At 28.2% G+C, this 10,480-nt stretch overlaps 2 protein-coding genes across 3 annotated transcripts; both read left to right on the top strand.

Moving 5' to 3' along the window:
- Positions 1-852: 852 nt before the first annotated feature.
- Lamp1 (lysosome-associated membrane glycoprotein 1) lies at positions 853-8,171 on the top strand. 2 transcript variants are annotated; one of them, XM_076304520.1, is made up of 5 exons: positions 853-1,069; positions 5,825-6,273; positions 6,552-6,780; positions 6,897-7,085; positions 7,310-8,156. In XM_076304520.1, exons 1-5 carry the CDS (start codon positions 1,018-1,020, stop codon positions 7,444-7,446), a joined length of 1,056 nt encoding a protein of 351 aa, XP_076160635.1. In that variant the 5' UTR covers positions 853-1,017; the 3' UTR covers positions 7,447-8,156. The 2 variants fall into 2 exon arrangements, with proteins under 2 accessions (XP_076160635.1, XP_076160636.1); XM_076304521.1 differs by lacking the exon at positions 853-1,069 and adding an exon at positions 4,530-4,648 and having other exon boundaries at positions 7,310-8,171.
- A 907-nt stretch (positions 8,172-9,078) lies between these two features.
- Positions 9,079-10,455, top strand: LOC143154881 (uncharacterized). The gene is made up of 4 exons (XM_076326906.1): positions 9,079-9,426; positions 9,514-9,595; positions 9,767-9,911; positions 10,285-10,455. The coding sequence occupies exons 1-4, from the start codon at positions 9,093-9,095 to the stop codon at positions 10,453-10,455; spliced, it is 732 nt and encodes a 243-aa protein (XP_076183021.1). The 5' UTR covers positions 9,079-9,092.
- The last annotated feature ends 25 nt before the right edge of the window (positions 10,456-10,480 follow it).

Genomic DNA, 10,480 nt, shown 5'->3' with positions numbered 1-10,480 from the left:
AAACGTCTTGAACGGATCCATAAGCAATGTTCAAGTCCTCTGCCAGCTCTCTGATGGTCAATTTGCGGTTTTCGGACAACATTTCTTGAATTTTATCGATGTTTTCATCGGTTTTCGACGTTGTCGGCCTGCCACTGCGTTTGTCATCCTCGACCGACTCACGACCACTTCTGAAGCGTTCGTGCCATCGAAAAACATTTGATCTCGAAGGAGTATCGTTGCCGAAACACTTCTCCAACATATCCAAGGTCTGCGGACCGTTAAATCCGTTTTTTACACAAAATTTAATGCAAACTCGTTGATGCCCAAATGATGCCATTTTCAAAATCGAAGACACGAACAAAGGAGATGTGCTCAGTACAACGTAACTTTTACAAATATCAAGCTATGATGCTGAAATTGGAAGGAAGTGTTAATGACAGATATGGTAACCTAACAAAAAAAAAAAAGAAACAATCGGGTAATTGACAGCGACTCACGGGGGGACAGTCCTAGAACTTTTTGATCAAGGTAGTATTTAATGAAAACAGTAGTAATGCTTCTGCGCATAACTATCAAATACTTTACCGCGCAAAACTGAGATGCGCATCATGATGGAGAAAGCATAACTGAAGTTTCTAGTAACTTTTCTCTTATTCAGCATAATCTGTATTATTGTGTAAACGCCTACAACGTATTGATATTTTATACTTTTTAAATATTGAATTTTTATAAGGTTTTCTAGTCATTAATGTTTAAATTAAACTGATCGCCAATTTGGTATAGTTTTTTAAATTATGGTGTATCCAAGTTAAAACGATGTGAATCAACCAGAATGGATACTTGTGTTTGAGTTGGACAAAAATGTGTTTGTGAACGACATTTTAGGAGTCCACAGAGTTTCATTGAACTTTCTTACGTTTTATATCACACGTGACGTATTTATACATATTTTCTCAATCCATAATCGTGGTTTATTTCTTAGTAATTACAAAGTTTGAACTTGTGATTTTCGCTTATAGTAAACCACAATCCTAAATGATGTCGAGGTTTTTGCTAATCTTTTGCTTTACATCGCTCCACGTTTTGGGTATGACTTCTCGACGTTTATAATTTTTATCTATCTTATAAGTAGCAGTTGAAAATTTTTGACGTATTGCGATATCATATCATTTTTACTTATATGTAGTTCAAAATATATAAAAGAGGGTTTTTTCATGCAATTTCATTTTTGTCAACTGTTTCTTTGTTCTTATTTATTATTTATTTATAGTATCGTTATCATTAATTAATATATATTATCATAAATGTATTTAACACTTTGTATTATATGTGAACAATACTAGAAAGTAAAGAGTTCTCTATAAGTCAATGGTTAATGCACAAGGACAAGCTTGCGACTCATTGTTTTTAAAAAATAGAGGCATACAATATTGTTTCCGTAGGTGCTGTAGGTTATATTTAGTGTTTATAGAAATTATGCATATTACAGTAATTTAATAATGTATCTGTTAATTTATAGAGAAAATTCTTTACATTCTCTGTATGATTTTTGTCAACTACAACGAATTAATATATTTTGTATAATCATTTATAGTAAAATTAAGTAAATTAGAAATATTATCTTAATACGATCAATATAAAATAAGTATTTAATTATATTTTGACAATGAGAATTGAATTTTTTTCTATAGTTTAACATGTAATTAACATAGTTTCTTACATAATTTATTTTACTTTCATTACATATTTTTACTTATTTAAAAACTTGTTTGTTCATTTTTTTTTTTAATTTGTATGTATATGTTCATTTTTAATTGCCTATGTATATGTTTGCAATTCATTAAAATACTTTAATAATAAATTTCTTAAATCTTCTGTAGGGATGAATGCTAATGAGGTAACCAATTTTGATGTCACAAATATTTGGGCATTATACAAATTAAACTTTTAAAATAAAAATAACAGTTTTTTATCTCTTATTTTAATAATATAGTAGTATTTCAAATGTTTTGACACAATTCATATTATAAACTTTTGATAGGATTTTATGCAGGTGTTTATAGAAGATCATAAGATTAAACTTGGTATCTGATTATTTTTGTTACAGACTGTAGGTCAAGTTTGTACATGTTGTTAAATTGGTGTCTGATTATTTTCGTGATAGACTCTAGGTCAAGTCCATGCATATTGTTACTAGGATAGAATTGTTAGACATATGAGTGAAACCACTGCTTGAAGTCCAGATTACAAATGTGTTAATCTCCTGAAGTATGACTAATTGAAAGATGAGCGCACAACAAAGCTCCTAAGGCATTTATCTGCTAGACCAATATTCTGTGGTATAGGTTTAAGTCCAATTAGGATCACTTATTGGTATAATTTTTATAAGTTTATAAGTTTATTATCGTATGAGTATTCTGCTATTTACATTTAAATTAAAAAATTTCTTTTTTGTTAGTATTGCATATAATTAATAATAACATTGCAATCTTCATTTAATTATATTTATTTATTTATTTGTCTTGAACTTGTTTCAAAAGAATATTGGTATAGTGGACGCATACCTCATCAGCTACATTGTACTCTCATATTTTAATTAGACACATACATTAGGAGATTAACCTCTCTGAAACTTTAACATTCAATATTTCATTAACTATTAATCATTTGTTTCCAAAATCATATATTATTATTTTCGATTTGCAAGGTAGAAAAATTTAATTTTCAGGCTGAGGAATGCTAAGGCTGGGTCATGTTATAGAAATAATTAATCAATGTTTTAACAATTGCAAATAAGAATTCTTGATAAAGGATCCTATTTTTGGGCCAATAAATCATCAAATAAAGCAACATTTTGAATTTTGTTAAAATTTGAATATGTTGTAACCTTTACTGGTATTTAAATGTAACTTGAAAGATTTTTAAAAATTTCGAAAATTATGGGTTTTACAGGTTTTTGAAGTATAATGCTATACATTTTCCAAAAAATTATAACTCTTGAATCGGCAGTCGGACGAAAATTAGCTTATACTAAAGATATCCTTAGATTGTACATAAGAGATTGTGTTGTCATTTATTTGGCCTTGCAATAACTGAAAACGTCTATAAAACGTCAATTTCGAATTTTTTAATTGGAACCTATATTTTTTATTACATATTATTGTAGCTGACATTGAAACGTTTTCAAAACACTACCTAAGTGTGTTTTTACCATAAGCTGTTCCTAAGATATGAGCCCTCAAAGTTGATATGACGTCAGCATAGGCGTTATTCAATGTATATCGAGAGAAATCGAAATAATACCTCTCGTCTATTGTTTTTAAACACATTGCATTTTATTTTGAATCGTTTGTCAGACAAAACGAAAAAACTTAGTAAATTACATTAACATTGACATTTGCCTGAAGCATTTTCTTTAATGATACGTTTAGTTTATGTAATTCGACATTTTTGAATTAGTATATTTGTTATTTGTAATTATAGATATGAGTGATTGCTTAGAAGTAAATGGAGGTGTTTTTCGACAGGCAGCACGTCTGTACACACTGCGATGTCCAAACAGACGATACCCAGCTCATAAGACAATTAAATTGTGTTGAAAGAGCAAAGTCTGTACATTTAAAACGACATTGTCGTCGACGTCAGAATTCGTGTCTTTGCGAATTGGGTATATTAGCAGTTGTTGCGTTAAATCCTCACTAAGCCTTAGACAGATTGAAAGTCGTCATAACATGTCACGCTCAACAGCCTACGATTCTTTATTACATGTATACATCACATTCCTGTGAGTGATACTTGTAGAGACATTTGAAATATAAATGTGTATAGATTACTTGAATAAAAAACTTTAATATAAAGTTATTCTATATGACATATAAATATATATTGTATAATTTTAATATACAAGGTGAATCACATAACTTGTTTACAACGAATAATTTCAAAAGTATAAGTGTTCTACAAAAAAGGTTTTATATAGAAATTACAGTACCACGGTCTGAAACTACGGCATGTTTCCTCTTAAAGAATGCGCTTTGTCAATATTTTTTTTGCGATCGGTTTTTGTTATCTTCGACTTTCTTTTCCTAAGTACCTGCAGGCAAATTTCAATCATTCGGCAGATGCTGATAAGTTATACCATTATGAGAAAGTCAAGAGGCATTGATTTCAATGATCTTTGAATGTGTCGTAGAAGACGAGATTTTTAACAACTTTTTTTTATACATATAACCGCCACTCGGCCTTTCGAGATATTTGCAAACAACTTTTATTACTAATTATTGAATGCTGCTATGCACGTGTCCGTGGCAGTGTGTGCGTCAGAATGGGATTACTGCTTGTCTATTGTTTATATGACGCATTCAAGCAATCAGCCACCAATATGTTCTACCGGATAAACTTCTACTGTTATGTTGGCTTTACCGTTTATCTACTGTTTCTATAAATATAGCACGGCAGTCGGCAACCAATGTGTATAATGGATGACTATGCAATACAAAGTATACATATATCATACTTCTAAAGTTTTAGATATTTATATTCAACACGGATAAGAGTGAGTTTGAGCTAGACTTTTTTAAGAAGACCACTTGTTCACGTTTCGAACTCTTGACAGAGAGTCCTCTTAAAAGAGTGTAACCCAAACTCATTCTGATTCGTCTTGAACGTAAGTACTTGTAACTTTGAAAGTACAACATATATTTGGCATTGTATAGTTACCCGTTAATAATATATATCGATTACCGACCGTCATGATGCATACGTATAGACAAAATTCAATGCATAGTATGGAGTGTTTTGCGAACATCTCGCAAATTAAGGCCGAGCGACGATTACATGTGTATATATATGTATAGAATAAGGTTGTTTAGAATGTTGGTTTCTGCAACATATTTCAATTTCATTAAAATTGATAACGTGTGTCATAATGTAAATATTACTATACCTTTTTATAAAAAATTTACTGCTTTTTTAAATTTTAATACAGAAAGGTACGCATTCCGTAAAAAAATCAAGGTCGCCTTGATATCTCGTATATGAATAAATTATTTTAAACAATCGTTTCATTATCATGTGTTCCTTTAATACTGTACGATTTGTATATAAAATATTTTTTTGTAGAAATCATACTTCAAAAGTTATTTGTGGTGGAGAAGTTATATGATCCGTCTTTCTCAGATAATATATACATACATATACGTACTATCTGAATATATTCAAGAGAATGATTCATGGGTTTTCCAGAAAATTAATACTCGAGTGTCAGAGGCAATTCTTCTTTAATGTACATATATTAATATTATCTGAAAATTGCTGCTGACACCCGAGAGTCTATCAATCTTCCGGGAAGTCAATGAATCAACGTTACATTTACTTATTTTTATTCATACATTGTATTGCAATGTGAATTGACACAAAAGAGATTAAAGTACTCGAATATAGCATACCCGGATATTTTTTGTGTTCCTCAGATATTTCTTAAGTGTCTGTGTATGCGATTTATCTGTCTACTAACAGCTCCACTATGAATCACAGTATGATTCATGTGATTTCAAGATTCTTGCATTTGTTTAGGCAATGAAGCATTTTATTTTTAAGCAGCAATTATATTTACTTCAAATAATACGAAGTAATACCTAAGTAATGCGAAGTAATACGCCATCTTCTGGGCAGATGGCTTATCTTAGTCTCCAGAGTGGTTTCAATTCATTAAAAAATAATCCCTGTAAAATTTGAGCTTGATTGAATAATGAGAAAACATGCCCCATGGTCTTTGAACGTTAATAACAATGAACATGTAATAACAAAAATATTCTAATAATATATTTTCCTTTTAAAATAGGTAAGGGACAAGAACATGCGACACCCACAAGTAATACTTCTCTTCCTATTGCGATCGTAATGCCTGTAATAAATAGCTCTGGACAGGATGCTGATGCAAATTCTTTGCCAAATAAAATAGTAAAATCTGCAGTTCCTGAATTGGTTTCTTCAACCATGGGGGAGAATAAGACAAAATCAGAAGAAAATATAGTTGCAATTGATAATTCTCAAATATCTTCACTTCATACTACAATTTCACCATCAAATCCTACAACTGTTTCAACAACTATAATTGAATCAACTGCTAAACAAATTCCAAGCACTACAATGAGTCCAATAGTAAACACTGTAATGGCATCTTCTCTGGCTTCTGACAAATGGGTAGTCAATGGAACCAATAATACTATTTGCATTGTGGTACAGATGTCTGTGCACCTCAATGTTTCATATAATACTGTTAAAAACAAGGTTGGTATCAATAAAGAATGCATTGATAGATATTGAATGAAATCTAAATAAATAGAGTAAAGTAACAAAAAGGATTTAATCTATTTACATCATTAGTAGATTTCAAAAATACTTTTTTTTCTTTAGATCAATATTAAATATAACAAACAATTAAAAATAAATTATATATATGAACGTTATAATAATTATATATTATATATAAGTAATAATAATAATATTAAAGAACAAAAGATTTAATAGTGTATGAATTAGTACTAATAGCGGATGCATTATTTCAGATATCCTTCAAAGAGTTTGATATTCCAGACAATGCAGTAAAAAATGCAACAAAAGCATATGGAACATGTGGTGAGTTTGAGCAAACACTAACACTGATGTGGCCCTCCAAAAATAATACAAATGGCAGTATGACATTACACTTTAAAAAGAATGCAACTCAGAATCATTATTTTCTTCAACGTTTATTGGTCGTTCTTCCAGTAATAGATTTTCCAAATTCAACTTTAAGTAAGTATTCTTATTTAATAAAGTTTAATAAGTATTTCAATCATTGATATGAGTATATAACATGATTTTAATTATTAATTAATTTAATATCTAACTTTACACGCCATTTTTTACAGAAAATAATGTGACCTTGGTGCATGAAACATCCAATTTTACAACTGCATTATCTGATTCCTATAGATGCATGAGACAGCAAACACTATACTTCAACAAAAATGTTGACAATAATGTTACCGGCTACTTGACTGTATCGAATTTACAATTTCAAGCATTTAGAACAAATAATTCCACAGTTTTTGGCTTAGGTAAGTTTTAGAAAATTATCATGAATAAATATTAATTACACATTGACTAAGAATCCTTTGATCAAAGAACCGATATAAAAACGTGTCATAATGCTAGAGAAGAAAAATTGCTTAAAGCAATACAACTTGGTTTGTTTAGCACTTTTGTTTGCCAGTTTTTATGTAAATTATTACAGTTTAAAAATCCTTTTATAATTAAAAATTTAATTTGTATTCATTTTCAGCTCAGGATTGCACTGTGGATACACCGGACAGTGTACCAATAGCAGTGGGATGCATACTGACAGGATTAGTAATTCTAGTTTTAATTGCATACTTGTGTGGTCGACAAAGGCAAACTCATAATTATGTTAGCATGTAACTTTATGATTATTTCATTTCTGCTTCTTGAATAATTAAGTCAATAATCTGTGTTTATGTACTGCATGTTAATGCCAGAAAAATTATTGCTTTTTTTAAAATCCCAAACAATTGCTATTCGAGTGAAAGGCTTTATTAAACTTCTTCTTTTCTCTTAACACGTAGAATTTTAAATTAAGCGAATAGTGTAATTGTTCTCTTAGAAATTATTTTTCTTTAATTTTAATTGATTGCACATACATGGAATTTTGTAATGATTCTACTTTTAATTCTTAGATACTCTTTTTCAATATTCAAAAGCAATATTGGTCAATATGCTTTGATGGTTTCACTTTGTGATTAATATTAAAAGATAAGTCTTCATTATATAATGTAATGTGCTCGCAAAACGTGATAAAAAGTATTTTTAGAAAATAAAAATTGTAATTGGATCGTCTGAGAAGTAAGTGGACTATAATAAAAACAGTAAAATATATATAATTTGTGGTCGACACCTAAGCATTCATAGCGTTCTAAAGCTATAAAATTTGTTATTACTTATTCAAATAGGCTCAAATTCGAAATTTACAGAAACTAGTTGATATAATGTATAATGAATAAAATATATACGTTTTACTGTGATAATAATTTAATGAAATTAAAACCACTTAAAAAGAGTATCAGATTATTTACTTCTAAAAAATTATTCTTAAGAACTCAATTTTTCCTATAAAATTACGTTCTTTATTCGTTAAGAATATGTACAATATATTTTACTATTTCTTCAGTAGTAATAATGTCAACTAGTAAGAAAGAATATTATATTACAAAATAGTTTTGGGTTTTTAAGTATGAGCCTATCTTTACGAATGAAAAGCTTGGTTGCTAATAAATTACTATATATTTAAAAATCAAATATGTTATTTATTACCATTCCTGATCAATTTATCCTTAATGTAACTTAGTGATTTTATAATAACAAAGTAATCAAATTTTTATTTTTATATATTTTGAATCTTCCCCCCATGATGTCTAAATTTTTTTTAAATCTAAATATAAAAATTTGGTTTGGCTGTGTGATATTTGACAAATGACAAATGACTTGAAACAATACGTTTTTAATAAACAAGTTCAAAGAAAATTATAGTTACCTACCTATAATTCCTCTGTGTTTAGTTTTAATTAAATGCCCTCTAGCAACAGACAACCCCATGTTCATGTGAGTCGTTACCTCACATCCATGAAGACGGGAATTTGTATTATAGGCCAAGATTTTTAATAATTATATATACTAGGAGTAAACGATAATTTTTTTTACACCAGACACTTAGGAATATATTTTAAGACCATTAAAATCGATCTGGTCCGTATTATTATAAATAATTACCAACAAATTATATGTGATACATGTTTTTAATTGTTTGTCATAATCAAAAGTAATTTAAAACAAAAAAAAAATATATTTTTAAACCTTTTTTTATGAATTTATTCTGGTGTGAAAAGGTTAATCAATGCGTTCAATCTGTCGATTCTGGTTTTTTATAGGAATTTGAATTTTCAGTCTATTGTTTCTAGTTTTTACACGTATATATGTACACTATCGAAACAGAACATTTTAATGATTTATAAAGAGTTGCTTATTTCTGTAAAAGAATATTATTTTTGATAATGTCAGATAAACTGGTTATAAAAGATAACCGCATTAAAGCCGAGGTTCAAAATCATTCGAAAATGACGCTTGACATTAAATCGTTCAAATTATCGGAACGTATGATACCTAATATTCAAATATCTCGGAAAACTTATTCAGAAATTCAAATCGAATCGGACGTGGATTATGACGATTTATGCGGATCATGGATTTATTCGAAAAACCCTGCTTATAGTTGGTATGTTAAACCACCAAATCCAAGTATATGCATTTGGCAGTATTTTACAGAACAGGATGTAATTTATTTAAAAAAGTACCAAATGAATAAGAAAATAATATCTTCTTTTTTTGGTAGGTAACTACATTTTACAATGTTTAATGTAAAACAAAATAATTTACAATCTGTTGTAAAACAAAATAAGATACTTTTATTTTCAGAAAATAAATTTATAAATGAAAATAAAAGAAAGAGCAATGATATTCTTGTAAAAGAGCTGTACGAATTTTTTAAGTTTACAAGGTATATATAAATTTAAAGAAGTGAATTCTACTTTTAAAGTATATCATTAATTTATATGTGAAATGGGGATGTATATTTTTTAAATTAAATATATCTTTTTTAATTAAAACGTTTAAAAAATCGATTAAAATTAATGAATATAAATATTTATGTATTAACTGTATTTTTTAGACTTCATTCATTTACTGAGAAAGGCATTTCTGTAGTTCTGGGACTTGTATACTTAATGCATTTATTTTTCCTTTCACATCCATGGTGGACAGCTAAGGAAATTTTCAAGTTTTTTTATGAAACTCTTTCTCTGCATATTGTATTGGTTTGTATTATATATCTTATAATTATACAAAAACTATTACCTACAAAAAAATATTTTTCATTGATTCTCTTTATAATTAAAATAATAATAATGGATGTAGACCTATTGTTAGAGTATTTTCATTTATTATTGTTCTTTATGATTCCTTAATATAAAAATTTCATGTTTTAAAACTGTATTAAGTTTAAGATTAAATATGATATCTGTAATTATTTTAAATTGCTTTATAACTTTATTTTCTTAGTTGAAGACAAAATATTATTTTTTCTTGTTTATGTAAAAATATATAGGAAAGGCAGACATTTATTTTTATAAGAGTATTAATAATTTAATAATTAAGGTTTGATTAAGAAATGTTAATATAAAATTTTAGAATCCTCCAAAAAGTCTAGAAGTATTTACTATAGCTCAAAGTAATCTTCTACTTAGAGCATTCCATGAAATATATATGGAAAACCTTGTATTACTACGCATTTTGTACCATACAAATTATCACTTAATTATGAACATAAATAATCCAGCAAGTTCAACTAAGGAAGATTAATAAAAATGTTACAGAAAGTAAATAA

The sequence above is a fragment of the Ptiloglossa arizonensis genome, chromosome 2 (genome assembly GCF_051014685.1).
Source record: "Ptiloglossa arizonensis isolate GNS036 chromosome 2, iyPtiAriz1_principal, whole genome shotgun sequence".
Lineage (NCBI taxonomy): Eukaryota > Metazoa > Arthropoda > Insecta > Hymenoptera > Colletidae > Ptiloglossa > Ptiloglossa arizonensis.
The sequence above is the reverse complement of the archived record's forward strand: the minus strand, read 5'-3'. Positions and strand labels throughout refer to the sequence as shown.